General features: G+C 49.0%; 1 protein-coding gene across 1 annotated transcript; it reads left to right on the forward strand.

Moving 5' to 3' along the window:
* The first annotated feature begins 892 nt into the window (after nt 1–892).
* CPLX3 (complexin 3) lies at nt 893–12,044 on the forward strand. The gene is made up of 3 exons (XM_067534650.1): nt 893–1,413; nt 3,100–3,187; nt 10,786–12,044. Exons 1-3 carry the CDS (start codon nt 1,253–1,255, stop codon nt 11,008–11,010), a joined length of 474 nt encoding a protein of 157 aa, XP_067390751.1. The 5' UTR covers nt 893–1,252; the 3' UTR covers nt 11,011–12,044.
* Nucleotides 12,045–20,776: the final 8,732 nt, after the last annotated feature.

A 20,776-nucleotide genomic window follows, 5' to 3' on the forward strand; every position in this document is an offset into this window, starting at 1 on the left:
GTGTGCGGGAGTCCCTGGGATAACGGGCCGTCCGTGTCATTACATTCAGGATGCTGCTGAAACTCCCTTCTGGACAGCGCAACGTCTCCGAAGCCCCTGATGCGTTGTGAAAGTTGCCCTGTTTCCGCCGAAGCAGCAGCCAGTGCACGAAGATTTCGCTGGCTCTGTGAGCCGGCTCCATTGTTTGAAAGGTCCCCCCCCCCCTTCTTTCCAAAGCTAAGCGGAGTGTTGAATCCAGCGTTGCATTGCAGGCGGCACATCGCATCGCCCTTTGTAAACCTTCCTCTCACTTTCTAGCGCGATTCCCCCGGGCTGAGCCGGGTCTGCTCCCAGCTACCGATCCCTGATGACACACGATTCTCCCGAGGGTCTGTCACCGGTCTCAGCAGCTCCTCGGGTTTAGTTTGGTTTACACGAGCCGGTTAACACTTTCCTGACGCCCGTCGTTAGCACGAGGCTGAGGCTGCAAACCGTTGCTCTCAGCTCCAACGCCCCCCCTGTCAGGGGAGGGGAGAAGCGAGGTTAGCAGCTGACACCGATCCCCAGCCTGGATTTGGATGCTGGCTGATGATTTCTTTTGCCCGCTGGTCTCCCACCGGGGTGCCAGGGTCGTGCATCGCCAGCTAGTCTCTCTCCCATTCACACGCGCTGCAGCCAGGGTGGGAAGGGGGGAAAAAAGCCTCTCCGGTGTGAAATCGCTGTCATCCGGCCCAGCTTCCAGCCGCACGGAGCGAGGGGCGGGCGCCGCTTGGACGCAGGAGACCCGGGCTGCAGACGTGTGGGCTGGTGGCGTCACGCTCGCCAGGAAACCATTTAATCCGGTTTCCCAAGGAGGAGCGGGGCGGGGCGGGGCGGGGCGGGGCAGCCAGTGGGCAGAGTTAAGCGGGGCCAGGCGGCGAGCCGAGCTCAGACTAGCCCGGCACGGCGGGGGGCAAGTTCCCCTAGAGAAGGGGGGAGGCCGCGCCCCTCTCCAGCCGGCGCACGGAGCTGTCCGGGCGCCCTGGTGCTGAAGCGCGTCCTTGCGCCCATCCCCGCACCGAGGGGCGCCGGGAGCAGGCAGGCGGCGGCGCACGGAGCTGTCCAGCTGCGGCGTGGGCCCGGGCCCCCGGCTGCAGAGCGGAGCCGCTCCTACATGGCCGGCGGAGCGGGGCCGGTCTGAGCCCGGCCGCCGAGAGACCAGCGCAGCCAGCGCGCCCCAGCCGCGCCGCCGCTCCTCGCTCAGCCTCGCCCCAGCTTCCCGGCCGGCGCCGCGATGGCCTTCATGGTGAAGTCCATGGTGGGGGGGCAGCTGAAGAACCTGACGGGCGGCCTGGGCGGCGAAGACAAGGGGGAAGGCGAGAAATCCCCCGCCGAAGCCCAGGGGATGACGAGGGAGGAGTACGACGAGTACCAGAAGCAGCTGGTGGAGGAGAAGTAAGCGGGCCGGGGCGGGGCGGGGCGGGGGGGTCACTTGGGCGGCGTGCGGGGCTCCCCCTGCCCCGCTCTGCGGCTCATCGCCCCGCGGGAGCCCGGCACCCTCAGCGGAAGGGGGGGGTCTCCTTAAAAAACAAAAGCCGGCTGCGCTTGTCCAGGGGGTTGGTGCCCGCCACCCCGAACAGGTCACCGCCCGGCGCCGAGTCACCCGGGGGCTTTGCTCGTTTGCTTTTTTGCGAAGTGGCTCAGGCACGGGGATATTGTCCAGCCGATCGGGACCGGCCCACCGGGGAGAGACCAGACGGGGATCCGCCAGACCGCCCAGACGGGGATCCCCACCAAATGGAAAGGGACCATGGAGAAGGGGTGTGGGGAGGTGGAAAGTGGTTTAGGACGGTCGCATCCCTTCGCACGCCCAAGGCAGATCGCGCTCCTGGGCTGTGACTAACTTCCGCGCAGGTTCGGGAACCGGAGTGGTTTTTTGAAAGCGTGACTGGCTCAGGTTCGGAGCCAGCTCGGAATGCGAGGTGCAGTTTGAGGAGCTGGCTGGGGGGTCCTTGGTCGGTTGGGTTCGTTTGGTTGTTTCCACCCGGGGCTAACAGATGTCCGCCTGGTCTTTGCCTTTTCAAAGCAACGCCGAGTGGAAGAAGAAATTGAAATCAATACTTTACAATTGTTGCGGAAGGCGGAGAATTTTAGTAATGCAGTTTTAATGAAACCCATAATCTTTTAATCCGCTTTCGCATCCGAGAGATGGGATTGTCTTCTCATCCTGGGCCACATTTCACTAGGGGTGTTTTTGTATGGCTCGCCCCCGAAGTTCGTTTTAGTTTCTCTGGTTCCCGCTTTATTTTTGGTGGGGAGAGGGGAAGGGGAGAATGTTTGTACGTGTTTAAGGAACAGAGCCTTCAGTGTGAAATAGCAGCACACGGGCTCCGCCACAATCTGGTTTCCTCAGCACAATCAGAGCCTTCAAACCTGACAAAAACAAGCGTGGAGAAATAGCCTCCCTCCCACCTTCCTAAATGTTCAAGGTTTAATCTGGTCACCGAATGGGTCCGGTCCCTTTAGCTGCACCCCGTTTGCTTTTCAAAGGCAGACCTGGGCGAACGCAGTGATTGTTACAACTCTTTAAGCGAGGGGATTTACTTTCGTGGCAATGAAATTCGGATGAAGGTAGCTGACTAAAAAGAACTGCAGGATGGCAGGTTGCGAGGATTTCCCCCTGACTTTCCATCCTCCAGTTGGCTGGACATTAAATAAACTAAAGGCAGGAGGTTCCTGACAGGCTGCCCAAAACGGCCGCAACCCCCAGTGGGTTTTATTCCTCCATCTATTTGTTCTTGAATTTAAACCCTGGAGGATGCGGTTTTTCGCCGCGTCTTATGTTCTGATTATATAGATAATGCCCAGGCATGCGTTTGGGAAAGAAACTGGCAGGGAAATCATTCCCCTGAGGATGCTCTGGCCCCCGGTGTGTGGCTGGGGGGGAGAAGGGCTCAGGTGGGGAAAGACTTTCCTGGATGCGAGTTGGAAAGCAGCATCCCCCCCCCCCCCCCCCGGTTAATTCAGACCTGGCCATGTCAGTTTCCCTTCGGTGGCGCGGGAGCTCAGGTAACTGACATGAGTGACCTGCATTGTGGACCCCTACTAAACCGAGCCTTTGTTTTCCACTGTCGTTTCCAGGATGGAAAGGGACGCCCAGTTCGCCCAGCGCAAAGCGGAGAGAGCCACGCTCAGGACCCACTTTAGAGACAAGTACCGGCTCCCCAAGGTAAAGAGCCATGCGCGCTCGCCTCTGTGGCGGTGTCAGGCGCCGCGCAGTCAGGGGAAACTCTCTGGGTGCCGGCCTGTGGCTCCGCCAGGGCATTCGGTCTAACAGCTTGTCTGGGGCTGGTTCACAGCATCGCCCAGTCCTGCCCCGCGCTCCTGGGGGAGCCTGAGCAAAGAGGGGGTCGGAAAGGGACCCAGGGAAAACCCGAGGATTTGATCGCAGGGGATGGATGGTAGTAGATGGGTTTCCTTGAATAAGCCGTGGGTCTAGGCAATTGCTGTGCCTGACTTGATCCTATTTACAGCCAAGGCAGCTGAGACAGGAATGCAAGCCCTCAAAAGCGACTCTACCTCTAGCCAGTTTCCCAGGGAAAGTAATATTTCCACTAAGGCAAGACTCTGCGCTTCTAGTCACACCCTCCATCAGAGTTCCTTTCTATTGCCCTTCTGCTCCCCTCGCCTACCAGCCCAGAGCCACGGTGGGCACTAGGGGGGTAACCCATCAGCTAGAAAAAACGTCTTTGCTGTCACATGTTAGGCACATAGCTGGTAAGCATCACGGGGTGGATGTAGATCCTGGAAGCGGGGCCGTTTTTTCTATATCACACAGTGTTGAAATGGTATTGGGCATCCAATCCGGGGGGGGGGGGGTCAAAAAATCACAAAAAGGGCCACCACTCGGAGAAATACGGTCTAATTTTAACCAAAATTGGCAGAAAGCTTCTAAATGCAATTGATAATGCAACCATGTTCTCAAAATAGTACTGGGTTGGAAAGATTTAGCCCCAGGTGGTGTATTTTTATCATTTTCCCATCCTTTTTTGCCTTCTGTTAAAGCAAAAATCTGTCCTCATACACCAGTAGGAGCTTGTTTGTACCGTGTAATGCATCAAAATATTTGTCTTTATTTGTGGAATGGACTGAGTTGAGAAAAGGTTTTCTGTCTGCTATTTTTCTGAAATTATGCAGATAAGGCCCTATCCACTAATTATAAAACACATATATATATATATGTCTTTGTTACCTGCTCAGCTGGAGACCGAAGTCTGAAGCACACATGGTACAACTGTCATTATTTTTTTACGATCACTGACAGTATCTATAAACTACTTATATAACAGCAATGACTCATGTAAAAGGGCTGTCAAAGTCTTGTTTGTATCATGTGCGTAATAACAAAGTATAACCGTGTACTCTTATGTAACCCCTACGTAGAGCTATGGACCACTGAATGTCTCATGCGACACCCCTTCGAGCTATATTTACTCACAAAAACAGTCGTAGTAACTTGCAGATAGTTCTACTCCTCCTCAGAATCTGTCCAATGTGTTCAATAGTCTGGTGCTGCACTTGTCATTGTCACAGTTGCATCATGCATCGGTGCGCACCAGCTCTTCCCTGTGGCACTTGCGTTGCCTTGTTGCACAGGTCCTCTCACACTGCCCAACGGTGAGGATGGCTTCTGGAGTAGGTGGCAACACGGTCGTTTTAGGAACCAGATGTCCCGTGCTATCCATCACCCAGCCGTTGTTGACAGGGGACACGGAGAAACTGAGCTGTTGCATGATTCCATACGTCTGACTGATAATGTGCATGTTTCAAGTGCTGCCTGAAGGAGGCCGTTGTTGGTGGCAGTTTCTCACTTGTTTTGTTCTTCTTAGCAAACAACTCAGAGCGCACATTATGCATAGATGCCTCCTTCAGCTCACAGTGCAACAACGACACCACTGACACAGTGGCTGCTGACTCTGAAAAAGCAGCAGTTGGGCTGGACTCCAATGACCTACCTTCAAATCTTGCTTGTGATCCTAAACACGGGCTACTTTATTCATCTACTGCTTGGTTCTTCATGAACGCTCTGGTGAGGTCAGGTCTGTCCAGGCTGTGAATTCAAAGTAATGGTCCTAATTTAATAGCCATGTCTCTGTCTGTTGATGGCTTATCTCCTACACCATCGAATCATCTTCGGTGTGTGACCATGGCTGAGTGTTTCTGCTCTTTGCTCTCAAACCTGCTCATACTAGGTAATGGAGCAGGTTTATAGATGACACCAGGCAGTTAGGTTACTGACACACCACAGGTGATATGTCGTGCGTGTTCTTGGGATGGGAAGAAATCGCTTTTTTTTTTTTTTTGCACAAAGCTAAGGGGAAAACTGAGCAGTATTCATCTGGAACATCTCTCACTACCCTGGCCAATGTACAGCTCCCACACCCAATAATCCAGCATCACGAGACTGTCCCTTTGGTGCTGCAAAGTGATGCTGCTGTGCGCCAGCTATGGCATGCCAATAGGTGCAAGAGATACACAAAGGCTGCAGTAGCGTTTCTCTTATAAAGGCAGCCTTTCAAAGTGTTCCAAAGGTCATAGAATCAGATTGGCTTGGAAATGTATATGCTAGGAGAAGGCCTTGGGTACCACATGTGGTGCAAATTTGGGGGCATGGCCAAAGGGTTCCTGGGCTCCAGCTGCCTTCCCTTTCCGACAAATGACCTGTGTTTATTTTTAAAGTGCTGTAAAATGCAAATACAGAGCTGGATTGGCTGGAGAACTGGTATGCCAGGTGACGACCCAGCACAGCGACTGGGGTACAATTCTGGGGTCATTTGGTGAATAGAGCTGCCCCTTCCCCCGACCTGTGTTTATAATGGGGTGAAGTACCCAGGAAACTCCAGCAGAGCTTTAGGGGGCGGGACTACAGACAGCACTGATGCAGCAGGCATGCCGTGCTGAGCTGGGAAGGGAACTGTGAATGTGTGTGCTCAGTACCTGCCGCAGGCCCACAGCCTAGACTTCAGGGGAGCTAAGGGTGAGCACACAATCCACACCACAGGCACACAAAGCTACGTCCCAGTATGAGGCACCTCTGCGATCCCCTGGCTGGTTGCGGCCCAATCCTGGCAGCACCTAAACTCACTTGGTGATGAAGTGCTTGCTCTAAAAGGTCCCTTTGGCCCCTAAGTTTCTGCCACTGAGCATGTGCACTGCTACCTCCCGCTCGGCAGAAGCGGCTTAGATCATGCCTAAGCCCCAGCACCTGTCTCAAACCAGGTGCAGATAGGCATTGCCCTGCCTAGCTTTCCTGTGGGACTCAATCTGGTAGTCATGTTCAGTGGACACCTAACTCCACCCAAGGTGGGGAGAGGGGAGGAGACAGCCTCCCTTATACTGTCTAGCTCCAGGGCTGGGCCACTCCCCCCAAATACGGGAGAGCCGGGGTCAGTTTCCATCCTCTGCCTGACAAGGAGAAGGGATTTGACCAAGGATCTGCCACCTCCCAGATAGAGTCCTGAGAGGAGGCGCAGCTGCCCTCAGAACTTTAGCCCCGGGGTCAGGTACTTACATGGGGTGTGGTAGATTCTAGTTCAATTTCTCTCTCCTTCTGCCTGATGAGAAGGGATTTGACTGAGATCTGCCCTCTCTCAACTGAGAGCCTAATCACTGAATTAAGGGATATTCTGATGTGGGTTCATCTCTTGTTGAAGCTGTTCCACTTTAATTCCATAATTAACTAGGCCACGGAGAGGGTGAGAATCACACTAGAGGCCAGTGGTTTGGGTATTCACCCAGGGTGTGGGAAAGTCTGGTGCAATCCCCTTCTGCCTGATGATAAGTGGGGCCATGAAGTATTCCAAAGTGGGGTTCTCTTGGCCTTTTCTGGTGAAGCTGTTCCACTTTAGCTGGGCAAAATTGCATTAATTGAGCAAAAAGTACAAGTAGCCCTCTGCAGTACTTTAGAGTACTGTTAGAGTACTCACCTGGGATGCTGGAGACCCTCGTTCAACTCCTCCAGCTGGCTGAGAAAGAGAAACAAGTTGAACCATGAGGCTCCCTCAATCTTTCCTGAGCTGGTCCACTTTATTAGAAGAGGATTCCAGCACATGTAGCCCACGGTTAGGGCCCTCAACTAGGTGGTTGAAGACCCTGGTTCATTTCTCCTCCGTGTTTGAGAAGAAAGGATTTAAACAGGGATCTGCCGCCTCAGCTTCCCCCTTTTATTAAATACATATTGGGCCCCAGAAAGTATGTGACTCATTCTTTTGTCCCCCCTGGCTAGGATACCCACCCAGTCAGCAGCTCATCAGACAGCTCCCCAAAAGTTTTGCACTTGGCAGGATCAATGCACATCATCGGCAGAATCCTTATAAAGGTCAATATTGGCTCATGGGCTGCTGGTAGCACAACCATTGGCAGATTTTTCTCCAGCCAAGACAGTGTGTCGCTCTTTTGGGTCTTTCTTAGAGATCCATCCAAGTTGAAGAGGGAAAGTGGAACAGGTGCCAGTTCATACTTCAGCAAGACCTGGCCAACAACAGCTCTGGACTGGGCAATAACTATCAACTTGCTGAACACCTGACAATCAATAGCTATTGCTTGTGCTGTCTGCTTCTTCTTTTGTTCGATTGTCTTGTTGAGTTTACTGAATGATTTGAGATTATGCCTTTCTATGGGATCAAAAAGATCTACCTCACCCCTTCTCAGCTCATCAGTTACAAACTGTGTCATTCTCTCTGCTAGTGCACAACCTTTCTGCAAATTTCAGATGAGACCCCCGCAGCAGACATTGCAATGTTCACAAGTGGCTGGCTGTTGTCTGGGTTCATTCCAGGTTGAGCGCTAAAAGGATGTGTCATTCTTTCAATGCCAAACCTTTCTGATATCTTGGACAACAGTTTCATCTGCAGCTGTGCACTTTGTGGCAGCTTCTTTGTGGAAGTCTGTTGCTGAAGGCTGCATGCCACACATTTGTTTTGTGTCGGCTGTTACAGCTGCCTTAAAATGGGCAGTCAGTTAATACGTGTCACTGCCTTGGCTTTCTGTGCAAAGGTGCTGATGGTTCCCACAATCCTTGTTGAGAGAGAGCTCCATGGCCATGTCATGCCATATACCACTGAAGGGTCTGGCAGTCCGGTACACACGCCATGACTATCAACTAGGACATGATATATAGCTGGCTTCTGCTCCTCCAGAAGTCTGGCTTCCGCTCCAGTTACAATCACCACACTGGAATCATCTCTGCAAATGTCTTAAGCTCCACAGACCTGTTATTGTCTCTCTTTGCTGCTATAATCCATCAGTAGTTGGGAGAAATCCGTTACATAGTTTTCCCAGTAGAGCAATGTATCCAAACAGTGTTTTCCTTGGTTTATGTAAGTGTCCATGAACTGATGGAGTGACTGGGTGCTGTTCGTGAAGTCTGTCAGAGCAGTCTGTGCTTATGCGCTGTCTTCTCTGTGTGCTTTCCCCACATCTTCAAATGCTTCAAGGCATATTTGAGTTTTCGCCAAGATGCGTCTCTTCTCATCTTCTGGGAGATCGTCATTGCTCGTGGCATTGCCGAGTGTCATCTACTTCAAGCAATTCATTGCCTCCTTTATAAGTTTGTCTAATGTCACAGTGATATGCTTTTCCTATTAGAATATGGCTGCTAACAGAAGCACCATAGATGTCTTCTTTCAAACCCACTTTCCTGCAGCACACTGCCTATATCACCCATGAAATTCACTGCACGATGCATGCCTCCCTTCTCAGGGTTGTCATTGTCAAATTTGTTTTGATTCCTCCATTTACTCAACGGTGCTTTGCAGTTGATTGTTTCATCATACACGACACAGGCCCAGTCTTGGCTCATAGAGTGGAATGTAGCCTCAAAATATTTCATCATCATGGTATACGCTGTATTAACATCAGTTGCCAGTGCAAAAATCTTTGGACAGTAGGCAATAGTGATAAAATATAAAATAGCAGATAGAAAAACTTTTTCTCAAAATCATTCCATTCTACAAATAATGACATATTTTGATGTACTACATGGTAGAAACAAGCTCACACTGTCATGTAACCACAGACTTTTGCTTTACCAAAGGCATAAAAGGACAGGAAAGTGCATCAAATATATCACCTGGGGCCAAATATTTCCCAAACTTTCCAAGCCAGTACTATTTTGAGTATATAGTTGCACTATCAATTGTATTTAGAAGCTTTCTGCCAATTTTGCTCACAATTAGACAATGTTTCTTCAAGTAATGGCCCTTTTTGTGATTGTATGAGTTCCTTCGGATTGGATGCCTGATAACGTTTAAACATTACGTGATATAGAAAAACAGCACCACTTCCAGCATCTCCATCTGCCCTGGCGATGACCACCAGATATGCACGTAGATAATAGCAATGACATTTTTCTAGCTGACGGGTTCCCCTAACTCATTAATCAAACCCCTTTTTAAATCTGGCTGGTGGATTATATACTATTCCAACTCTGCTGCCTCTTAAAAACCACAGTGCAACACTCTCATGCCTTCTCTACAGCTCTGCACTGGGAACCCCATGCTGACAATCACCTGCTAACGCCTAGCAGCTAGCAATACCACTGCACTATGTATCCACCTGTCCAGCTGGCCAGAAGAGAGCAGTCCCTTTGAGTGGAAATTAGTAATCGGCTTAAGTGTACGGCTGTTTCTTTCTGGCAGTCTGTTACCGTCACTCACCTTCTCCTGCTCCTAATCGCTTTCTGTCTGCACAGCCCCATTGCACATGTACTCTCAGTTTCACCGCTGCTATCTCAGTATAAATAGTTAATTCAGAGTAATTCCACTGAAGTCAGTCACTGGGGCCTAGATTCTCAAAGGTATTTAGGTGCCTAACTCCCACTGATTTCATTGACCGTGTAGTAACAATATCTTCCTTCAACAGGCATTGTCTCCCCCTCCGTTTCACCTACTCATTCTTAGACTAATTCCTCTTTGGGTACGTCTGCTTCGAGCTGTCTGAATGATTCACTGGGACCAATTTAATCTACTATAATTCAGCCTCCTTCTTTGTTCACGGAATAATGCAAGCGCATCACAGTTTCTTTAATTTACTTCAACAAGAAAAGCTGCTGCTTCTTTTTTTTTTTAATTCTCTGGCTTGCCTGAGAATATTCTAAATTGCCCCTGTGTTGATTTAGTTTTGAAAGGTCAGATCAGTCATTTGATATTGTTTCGGTGTCCTGATTGACTAAGCACACGTGCTTTTCTTATACCCAGGCCAAAATTCATTTTCTTCCAACAACAGTGCCAGGTAAGTGGATTGCTCAGGTGTTTGTTTCTGTAAACACACAAGAGGTGGAAACATGTCCAAAGTGAAGGAACACGTACTAATTCATGAGTCTCTTTGCCTCATGCACCCGGCTCTGATTAGCATCAATATTTGTGTTTGACTGTATAGACAATTTTCTTCCGTGAATCTTTTCTGCATTAGCTACTGATTTTGTCCAGGTGTTGTGCTGACTCTTTCAAAGGCTTCCTGTGGTTCTTCAATATTTTTGTTAATGATCCCAATCTGGTCCTGATTCAGCAGATCACGTAAGCACTTGAGTTAAATTAAGCATATGCTGAAATCCATCATTAATCAGCAAAACATTTAGCCACGTGTTTCAGTCTCTGCCTTCAGTGGGACTGAAGCACATGCTTAAAGCTGAGCAAGTGATTAAGTACAATGCTGAACTGGGGCTCTATTCACTTTCCCTTCCTACCTGTTCTCTCCTTCCTTATCTTTGTCCCAGCGCCTGATTCTGATCTACTCATGCGCTTCTCTTTGATCCATGTGCCCCTTTAGAACGAAACAGACGATAGTCAGATCCAGCTGGCGGGAGGTGATGTGGAGCTCCCAAAAGAGCTGGCCAAGATGATTGAGCAAGACAATGAGGAGGAAGAGGAAAAGGACTCTGTTATTGGCCAGCTGACCAACATCCAGAACCTGGACCTTGATTCCCTGAAGGATAAAGCCCAGGCCACGCTAGAGGACCTGAAGCAGTCAGCTGAAAAGTGTTCCGTTATGTGACCCAGCTGTTTCCCTCAACATAATGCCCCGTTATTAACCATGTAATGTTGGGGTGGTAGGAGGGGTGCAATGGATGGTGGGGGTGGCCAGGATTTATGAAAATTAGCTAGTGGGAACCCAGTGAGCTTGTTACCCTTCCCTGTGTGAGTTGGATACCGTTTCTAAACCCATGCTCCACCTAGATTCTCCGAAACAGACTTATACATCCTGTTCCTCTTATGAAGTGTGTTCCCCAGCGTCAGGAGGCAGCACGGTCCACCCCCAAGCACCCCTCCTGAGGTCAGATCTAAAACTGCCTGTGCCATTGCTCACATGGTTGACCCAGTTTCTCTTCCCATTTTAATCTTTTCGTGCAGAAGGGAGGGAGGCTCTTGATGACCTGTGTTACTGAGGCCAGGCCTGGGAATGGGAGCAAAAACCTCTCTCGAGGAGCAGAGTGGCATGGCTCAACTCCTCTGGCTTCAGTTCCATTTTGGTGAAGGAGATTTGGAGCAAACCTCCTGGAGGTGATGATAGGTATTCACATTGCTTTCCAGGGACACGCCGCCACAGGAAAATCTCCCACAACACCAAGAAATAATATCGCTATTTTGCCCGTATGGCACCTTTTGTGCATCCATCTCAAATCACTTGGCAAAGGCGGGTACAGCTATAGCATTCCCATTTTAGAGAAGGGGAAACTGAGGCACAGCGCCCTTAAGCTACTTGCCCAAGTCTGCGGCAGGGTCAGGAGAAGAGCCCAGACTGGTTGATGCTCAGTCACCTTAGACTACGATTGCCCGTCTGTATCAGAAACACCACTTACTGGAAACGCGTTCAAATGCCATGTCACTTCTCCGATGTGGGACCTACTAAAATTCATATTCCTTGAAGGAGAGAATATAATTCAAGTTTGTGTAATGAGGGGGAAATCTACCTATACATTGTGATGTAACTATGCCACGTTTTTGTCTGACTGTCTACTCCTTCTATATCTTCCTTATTCTATGATTCTGATATAACATATGGAATAAATACCAGGAGATCTCTATGCATTTCTTTCTCACCGGTATCTCCATACTAAAAAATCTGTGGGCCAATCAGGCCATTTTTTCCCCTGTACTGTCAGTGTTCTTTTTGCAGTATCCAAAGATGGATTCAGTGAATTACCATAGGCTGTTAACCCTTTCAAAAAGCACTGAACTCAGTCGAGTCAGATCTGTCTCAGTGATATGTGTGTGTGTGAATCGCTCAGCCTTTTCTCAAGCACTCACATCCTTTCCCACGATTTCTAAAGGCTGCTTTCTCCAGCGAAGGTACACCTGGGAAAGGATTATCTGTCCAGGTGAGTTCCAGAGGTGAGTGCCATTTAAATCTGCAGGCAACTCTGCAACAGAATGATGATGGTAGGAAATTCTTGGCACTTCCAAAGCACCTTCCATTCAAAGTACTTTACAGATGTACCTGTGAGAGAGGTAACTATTATTATCCCTATTTTACAGATAGGGACATTGAGGCAAAGGGCTGTTTGTTAGATTTTAAGGCTCTTTGGGAACATTCTGTTCATTTAGGCCAGGGGTTCTCAAATTTTTTTCCCTGGGACCCTCTTTGAAAATATTTCAGGCTGTGCTGACCCCAAAAAAGCGACAACAACCCCATGCCATGCCGCCCTTACTGCTGCGCTGCTGCTTGGGGCGACACGGCCTTCAGAGCACCCGGCCAGCAGCCGCTGCTCTCGGCCACCCAGCTCTGATGGGCTCTGGCATGTGTGGGGGCTGACAGCTGGTGACTCCCCCCGCCCCCATAATAACCTCGCAACCCCTTGAGGGGTCCCAGTTTGAGACCCACTGATTTAGGCTATGTCTACACTACAGCACCTATGCCGGCATAGCGCCCCCCGGTGAAGACTCTGCCTAAACCAAAGGAAGGCATTTGTCTACCACCTACCTAAATGCTAGCTATGTCAACAGAAGTGCTCCTCCACTGATAGAGTTGCAGCTGCACTGGGGATTTTGTCAGCACAGCTGTATCAGGCAGGGATACGTTTCTGTCATATCACTGCCCGACAAAGCTATGCTGATACAATTTTTAAGTGTACACCAAATTCTAACCCACCATCTAGCATGAGGCTTGAACGACACATAGCTGCGGTGGTCAGGAGCGTGAAGTGAAGCTTCCGCGCCAACTCTAGCAGGGGCAGATCATCTGCAGCAAACAGGGGCACAGTGCAAAAACTAACTGCACCCCCCCTCTCCCCATGACAGAAGCCATGGAGCTGACTCCGCTCCCCTTGCAGTAACAACTGAATGCCATCGCAGAAACAGCTGGCCCTGCCTCACAGCAGCCTAGGGGGGCCTACTGTGGAGGTTATCACCTAGCTGAGAATCGGTGGGTCAGTGTCAGACCCACATTACAGCAGCCTGCCATGGGGGGAGGATCTGCCCACTGATGGCCAAACTCTCTCACTCCCTTCCCCAGCGGCTTCAGGTGCGCAATCTGGGGTGCCGGCATGAAACCCTGCAGAAGAGTGCCCACAAAGCAGCTGTGCGGTCTGACCTCTGGACTCAACCCTCACGAAGGGCCCCAGGGAAGGCAACACAACCTCCTGGGTGTGGCCAGGTCTCTGAGACAGCTGAAAGCATCATTAGAGCCCTCGCAAGGGAGGCAACAGCCACCAGGAAAGCCTAGACAGGTCCCATGCAGACCAGAAGGCAGCTTCGCCATGGTGGAGGAAAACTGAAGCCTCCCCGGGTAACATCAAAGCTGCCTTCCAGCAAGAGCCTCAATAAACTGAGCTAAAAATGGCTGGTTTGATGTGGCTGATTATTGCAAAGGTCAGCAGCAGCAGGACTTTTCTTGAGCATGGGGCTACTGACTGATTGCTCTTCCAAAGGACACTACCACCTTACTTTTCCTTTAGGAGGCATGGATCATCTCTGCATATCTCGGTTAAGTTCCTGCCATTGCATTGGTGTGGTACCCTGTTCACTGTCTGTGGCACACACTAGTTTAGTTCCTGGGGGCTGTAACACTTTGGTCTAATTCTGGTTATTGGACGTGGGGTGGACATGGCTGGATAGCATGGGTGATATACAGGAGATCAGATCAGAAGATCTGGTGTTTCCTTCTGACTTGAAACTTGTGATCTCCACCAACAATCCACTCTGGTTGGTTTGACCAGACAAGAGGGACATACATGCAGCTTGCACGATTCGTTCTCAGATCGTTCCCCAACATACCTAGACCTTCCCTGAGCAAAACTGGCTGGAACTCAACCAGTGAAGAGGTTGCATTTGTCAACGTGGATTTGCCATTGCAGTGTCAGCTACCCTAGTCCAAATCTGAACAACCTTGGCCACAAAACTGAAAACTCCCCTCAAGAAACATTCACACTGTTTCTAAGTGGGGAAGCCTGGACTCCCCAGTTTATCTGTCCACCATCTGGAGTAACACCACCACTTGGACCTTTGTGAACTCGCTAGTGAGGGAAGAGAGCACTTTGCCTCCAAAACAGCCCCACACAGGACTCCCTGTATCCCTGTAAAAAACTCCCTGTGTCTCAACTGATGCTCCCCATGCTACTCTAGCCTCTGCCGCATGCACGTGTCCTGTCACAGGTCCTCTGAACACCAACTAGCCAGATGATCAAAAGGACCTGTGGTAGAGAGGGCCATCAGATGCAGAGAAATCTCTCACAGAGAAAGCTGAAATCAGGCTCGGCGAGTGGACCAGCCCTCTTCCCTGGTGGGAACAAGGGTGAACCCCGATTTCCAACTGGAGGAGAGGATGGTCAGACCATAACAAAGACATAGTCATCACACACCCCCAGGGCCACCCGGAGCCCCTACCCACAATCCCAGCCTCAGAACACGGCATAGAAATTGAACTACTGTCTCACCTGCAGAGTAAGGCCATTTGGAGGAGTAGCCTGGATGAAACGGCCAGGGCTGCAGGCCATTCTTGGCTCATCCTGGGTTGTGCTGTCAGCCTGCCACCGATCATCAGCACTGCATTCAGTGGGGGGAACTGGGAGAAGGAAGTATAACACCACAAATAAAGAATCCATTTGCTGCAGTAAGTGCTGGGATAGGCAGTGACAGGTTGTAGGTTCGGTCTGTGGGAATCAAGAGCAGAGCTGAGCTCCGGTCTTTATTAAAACAGGAACTTCTCATTTTTAAACCACGCCATTTATAAACAGCGAGAGGCTGAGTGAGAAGGATCTCCCTCACATCAAGGGCGGCTGTAGAGCTGAAGTTACTCTGCCATGGGCTTCATCCCCCCTCAGGGCCGTAGAACATCAAGGCAGCCTGCTGTGTCTTATTGCTTATTCATAACAGGCAGCTGGGCAGATTGGCTATATATAGGCAGGAAGAGCAACAGTGTCCTCGCTTTACAGGTCAGTGAAAAATCCCCCTGCGGCTAGTCTCCCCGAAAATGGGGCCTGAAGCTGTCAAGGAAGAAAAGCGAAGGGATTAACTGGCAGCGAATGATTCTTAAACCAAACACTTGGGAGAGCAGACTCTGTAGGGCGTGAAGGCAGAATGATTGTACCGAATGAGCACGGTCCCGAGAACAGTTAAAATATACCGGGCTTGGGAGGACAATGAGAGACCGAACCGTTCCAGAGACAGACGGGTCCTAGCAACAACTTGTTCTATTTAGTCTCTCTTCCACTGTGTCTTATTTTTATTTCTCCAGCTAATTTCAAATCCCAGGTGCTTTATTTCTAAGGGCTCAGAATTGCCAGTGGCTCGGGCAATGCTGATCCTTTATTAAATTAGAGAAAATTACTGAGCAATTTGGGGAAAGTCAACTTTGGCATCAGTGTACACACACACACACACGTACGTGCACGCACACACGCACACACACCCCAAACAGGTCAGATCCTCAGCTAGCATAAACTGACTTGACTTCAATGGAGATCTGCCAATTTACACACACTGAAAATCTAGCCTTGTGCATGTATCTATCTAGTCTCCCTTTTTTTCCTGCCTCCCTTTTCTTTTTCTATTTTAGCCTCTCTGGTTTCTGTTCAGGTTGTTTTCTACCAGTAGCTCTGAAATCTCAGCTCTGCCAAGGCCATGTGATGTTCCTTTGGTTTATTTTAGACGCCAATATGACCTCCAGTCGTGTGAAAAAGAAGCAGTGCGTTATCCTGGCTGGAATGATAATGGGCTAAACATAGGCATGTATAAACTATTACAAGTTCCTGGGCGTCTCTGAGCCTGCACTAGGATACGGAACAGCTTGGGCCATATTCCTTGCTGACACTGCATGTTTTATACATGTCATCCCCACAACAGCAGAACCCAGGAACTCAGAGCTGCTTCCTGTGTTCTCTGAATGACACTGGTCCATTGCTATGTCATGGTATTTCAGAAGCTGTCAGAGCAGCCATAGATTGCATTGCACTGCACCAGCCTCCAATCTGGGACATACTGTCGAAGGATGGCAACAATAATTATGGGACAAATTATCTGCCAGTGTAAATGAGCACGGCCCCGTTAAAGCAATTGGGCTGTAGCAGTGTACACCAGCACGAATACGGCCCAGCATCTCTGGGCTTGCTCAGTGGGTGCTGCTGTTGAAAATCAGGTCACTTATTTTGGTGCCTAAATATGGAGTTCAGCTCCTCGGGTTAGGAAGCCAAGTTGGAAACTGTTGGCCTTTCCCTCGGCATCTTCGGCTGGAAAACAGGGAGAAGCAGATTCACAGCACCTAGCTCAGGCAGATGCTGGGGGAGTAATTAATGTTTGCAAAGTGCTACAGCAGCCATATGTGTTGCTAATTAAAACCCTGGGCTCGGATGCCACAGCGACGAACGCCAGGGTGACCAGCTAGCAAGTGTGAAAAAGCGGGACGGGGGTGGAGGGTAATAGGCGCCTAGATAAGAAAAAGGCCCAAATATCGGGACTGTCCCTATAAAATCAGGACATCTGGTCACCCTAATGGATTCAGCAGAAAGACCTACTAGGCAGACCACTAAGGGTGACCCAGCTAAAATCGCAGTGGGGCATCTGCACAGCACATGCTAGCATGCGCCCGATCTTGATGATGCAATAGAAGGCAGCAGCTCTACGCTATTTGGGATGGGAGTGGGGAATTTCTCTGCTGTTTAGCACTAGATACTCACCAGCTCTCTCTAGTGCCACTTCTTTCCCACTTGCTACAGTCTAATCATGTCATCTGGGCCTTCCGACTCTAGGGACCTCTCCTAAGCGCTCAGGGGTTGCAATCATTGGAAAGACGGATAACTCTTAAAATAGCCCGTCCTTGGACAGGTACCATTGCTGTTATCCCTATATTCACCTTATGACACTTCTACGTCAGTGCAATTCCAGTGAAGTCAATGGGGGTTATACAGGTTTGACTGCAGGCAGGGACTGTCTCTCTGGTCTGTATTTGTACAGCGCCTAGCACAACAGGGTCCTGGTCTGTGACTGTGGCTCCTAAACCCTACGGTAATATAAACAACAAATAATAACAAGTCATTTCCCCCTAAATGCATGTGCCTTTCATAACCTGTAGGGTGCAGCTCTAGGTAGCACAGCTCCTTAAATAAGCCACTAAGATTAGGCTCAAGATTCGTTCGAACGTACATAAACACTGCACAGGCCTTCATGGCAAGTCTGGTCTACATCGGCGCCCATACTGACCCACAATCCGGTTTTAAAAAGGACTCCAGTTCCCTGATTGAGCAACAGCCCCCGTTAAGTCAAGAAACACGAGTTCCACTCGTCAGCATCATCCCCTGCATCTTCCCCTGCATCATCAGGCCTCGGGGCTCACTTGCCAGTTTAAAGACAAGTGGCCCACCCTGTATGAAAGCCCTTTTTTCTTTCACAGCCTCCTCGCTCTAGGTTGGCCCTGGATTTCTTGCCACACAAAAGGATTGGCCATAAAACAGCCTAATATCTTTAAAACAAGTATCACTGGGGATTAAGCCACAGCATCTATTTTCTCTCCACTGTACCATAAACCCCATATAATTCCCTAACCTTTTATTTTAGCTTTTTTGTTTTGTCATCTCAGTCCTGGGCCCCAGCAACTGCTGCTGTCAGGGGAGAAGCATTTCTAGTTGCTCTTCTCTTCTCATCATGTTTATTTCAGTGGAGAGGAAACTAAAAGAGCAAATGTAAAGGGTGATAATTTAGAGAAGGGAAACAAAACTATTCTTCATGTAGGAATATAAGATTTGCCAGACCAGCTCAACTCATGGGTCCATCAAGCCTGCTCTCCTGCTTTTAGCAGTGGCCAATAGCCGATGATTCATATGGAATTAAGTTATGTTTCAATGGTGTCTCACATTGGTTATGTTAAAAAATAGAGCAAGATTGGCTGGGGATAAATATTGGAAAACTGTAGTGAAGGAGGAGATTTTCTGCATATATGGCAGACATGTCTTGTCATTGCAGAGTATTGGGATGCAATCCATAACCAAATATCGCAAATTGTTGGCTATTTATTACCAAATGATGCTTTGGTAATCTTCCTGGGGATTCCTCGTGGAAACGGTCACACAAAAGAAAATGAAGAATTAATCTCGCATCTGCTGGCAGCTGCTCAGTTATTGGAGGCATCTCATTGGAAAAGGAAAAATAGCCTAGCCACTGAGGAATGGTTCAAAAAATACTGGAGGCTGTGGTTATGGAAAAATTCACACACCAATTACATACCCAACAAAATAGACTGAAAACAGATAGATACTTAGAAATTTGGTTACCTTTTATTCAGTACTCAGACAAAATACATTCACCTGCAAAAAAACCCAGCACACCTGTCCAAATTTTCTTCTTATTAACATTTGATAGACATACCTGGCCTGTTAAATAGTGCATATAGAGATTTCACACCATTTAATAAACTCACTAGAAATGACATAGGTGTTGTAAGGATGCTCACTCAGTAATAGAATAAGACCCTGTTAAATAGAAAGATCAGATGATTATAACCCTGTATAAATGTCTCTTTAAATAAAAACTCACTATTGTAAAGATTGTTTTGTTTCTGATATTTACAGGACAAGAGTTTGTAAACTCATTAAAACTTCCTAAATAAATAGATAACCAACCCGTAATGCACCTGGGAAACGTAGTAAATGCTCTGTTTGGGGACAAAAATCATTCCTGACCCCCTGAAAACCAGGATCTGTTATGTTCTCGGTACGTAAACAGAGAAATTAGCTAAAACATAAAATGCTCTTTCGGGAAGGTTGGAGCGTCACTACCCCACTTTATTTCTTGAAACCCAGAATCTTTGCACACAAGCACCAAAAGCAGAGAGAGAAAGCAGGTTGTTCCCTAAGGCAGAGAAGCACAGCTCATGCCTCCTGGCTCTAGGCTGGCTCTGCAGAATAACTGCTGAAAGACTAAGATCACAGGCTTCCCTACAGAGCCCCCTAGGCTGCCAGCAGGACCAGGAAAACCCTTAAAGACTTACAATAATAATTTGCAGTTTTAACCTAGTTTTCAATACACCACAGTATCCTCTCTCTGAAGCACAGGATCAGATTTCGTTTTCCACACAGGGATCTTTAGGATGAGGCTTTAGAAACCCATCTGACTTGTCTGGATGTTAAAGATCCCACCGCATTTTTAATTGGAGTGGGAGATGGTGTTTCTTTTCTTTCCCTGGGCAAAAATTTCCCTCCTTTCACCTGGTGCAACGTACTGGTTGCTCGCTGCTCTCCACTCTAAGGAGGGCTGCATTTCAGTGCTGTATTTTCTAAAGCGCTTTAGGATTATTTAGAATAAAGAGAGATTCCACTCTTGCTAGTGCAGTTATGAAATGATCTAACCCCTCCCACCCCTCTTTTTAAACCCAGCTATATTATTTGACCCTCTGCCCTCCTGTGGCAGAGTAATCCACAGGCTGAAACACAGAGGGATGTCAGTGCACTTGCTCTACATTTATCAGCCGTTTATGTCACCAAACGACCCCCTTCGGTGCCAGCAACAAAACCTGTACATAAAACCTTCTCTTCTCCTGTAATAGGTCACAGGAGAAAAGAAGATGCAGTTAGCTTTGAAATTCATAGGAGGATCAGGATAGCTACTTTACCTAGTGGGACTGATAAAGCCTATGAAAGAGAGCCTCTTAAGGCCAGGATAAGTGTATCCACAGTACAGCGCAGGGTCCCTCCTGCTTTCTATGGGGCTTTAGGGTGGATAATCCAGGCGCTCTATTATTTCATCACCAATAAGTCTGTGGTGCTGACCCTGATGTGATCCTGACTGACAGATGCTGCAGGCAGAAGAGGGGCCTAGCGTGCCCAGCACCTGGGCTGACTCCGGGCTGTCACACCACGGACTGCTCACTTAGTGCAGAAGGCCATGGTTGCTGCACCGCCAGGGTTGGCACCTCATTAGCGTCAGTATGTGCAGTGACATTTTGGAAGCTTTTTTCAGGCCTTGATGCACTCTGACTGAGTGACCCCACAGCACAAGCAGGGATTATAGTCAATTTAGCAGGGCACAGGACAGGATTGCAGGTTCTGAGTAAGGGTAATTGCAGTGCAAGAGGAGAGGAGAGTCGCTAAGTACATACCTGCCACTGATGCCCCAGACAACACGCGACCCTTAGTTTAACAGGCCACCAGGAAGGAAAGAAAATGTCCTGAGGATAACGGCCATTGACTGCCTCTCCCCTTTAAAATGTATCTGGATTCAGATTTAGCCTTCTGTTCCACAGACTGGGTCATCTGCAGAAGATAATGCAAGTATGCTGAAAACAACCCTTTTGGTAGCCTATCCATTGATCAACATAATTCTGTTTCAGACGGCTC

Source organism: Emydura macquarii, unplaced genomic scaffold (assembly GCF_026122565.2).
Source record: "Emydura macquarii macquarii isolate MOO-44397 ecotype Brisbane River unplaced genomic scaffold, CSIRO-AGI_Emac_v2 contig_3451, whole genome shotgun sequence".
NCBI lineage: Eukaryota > Metazoa > Chordata > Testudines > Chelidae > Emydura > Emydura macquarii.

What these genes read in the sequence shown, in the direction of transcription:
- CPLX3 (XM_067534650.1), top strand. Translation starts at nt 1,253, where the DNA reads ATGGCCTTCATGGTGAAGTCCATGGTGGGGGGGCAGCTGAAGAACCTG. An exon ending in AAGCAGCTGGTGGAGGAGAA is followed by an intron (nt 1,414 to 3,099) that starts GTAAGCGGGCCG and finishes TGTCGTTTCCAG; the next exon opens with GATGGAAAGGGACGCCCAGT. An exon ending in ACAAGTACCGGCTCCCCAAG is followed by an intron (nt 3,188 to 10,785) that starts GTAAAGAGCCAT and finishes GTGCCCCTTTAG; the next exon opens with AACGAAACAGACGATAGTCA.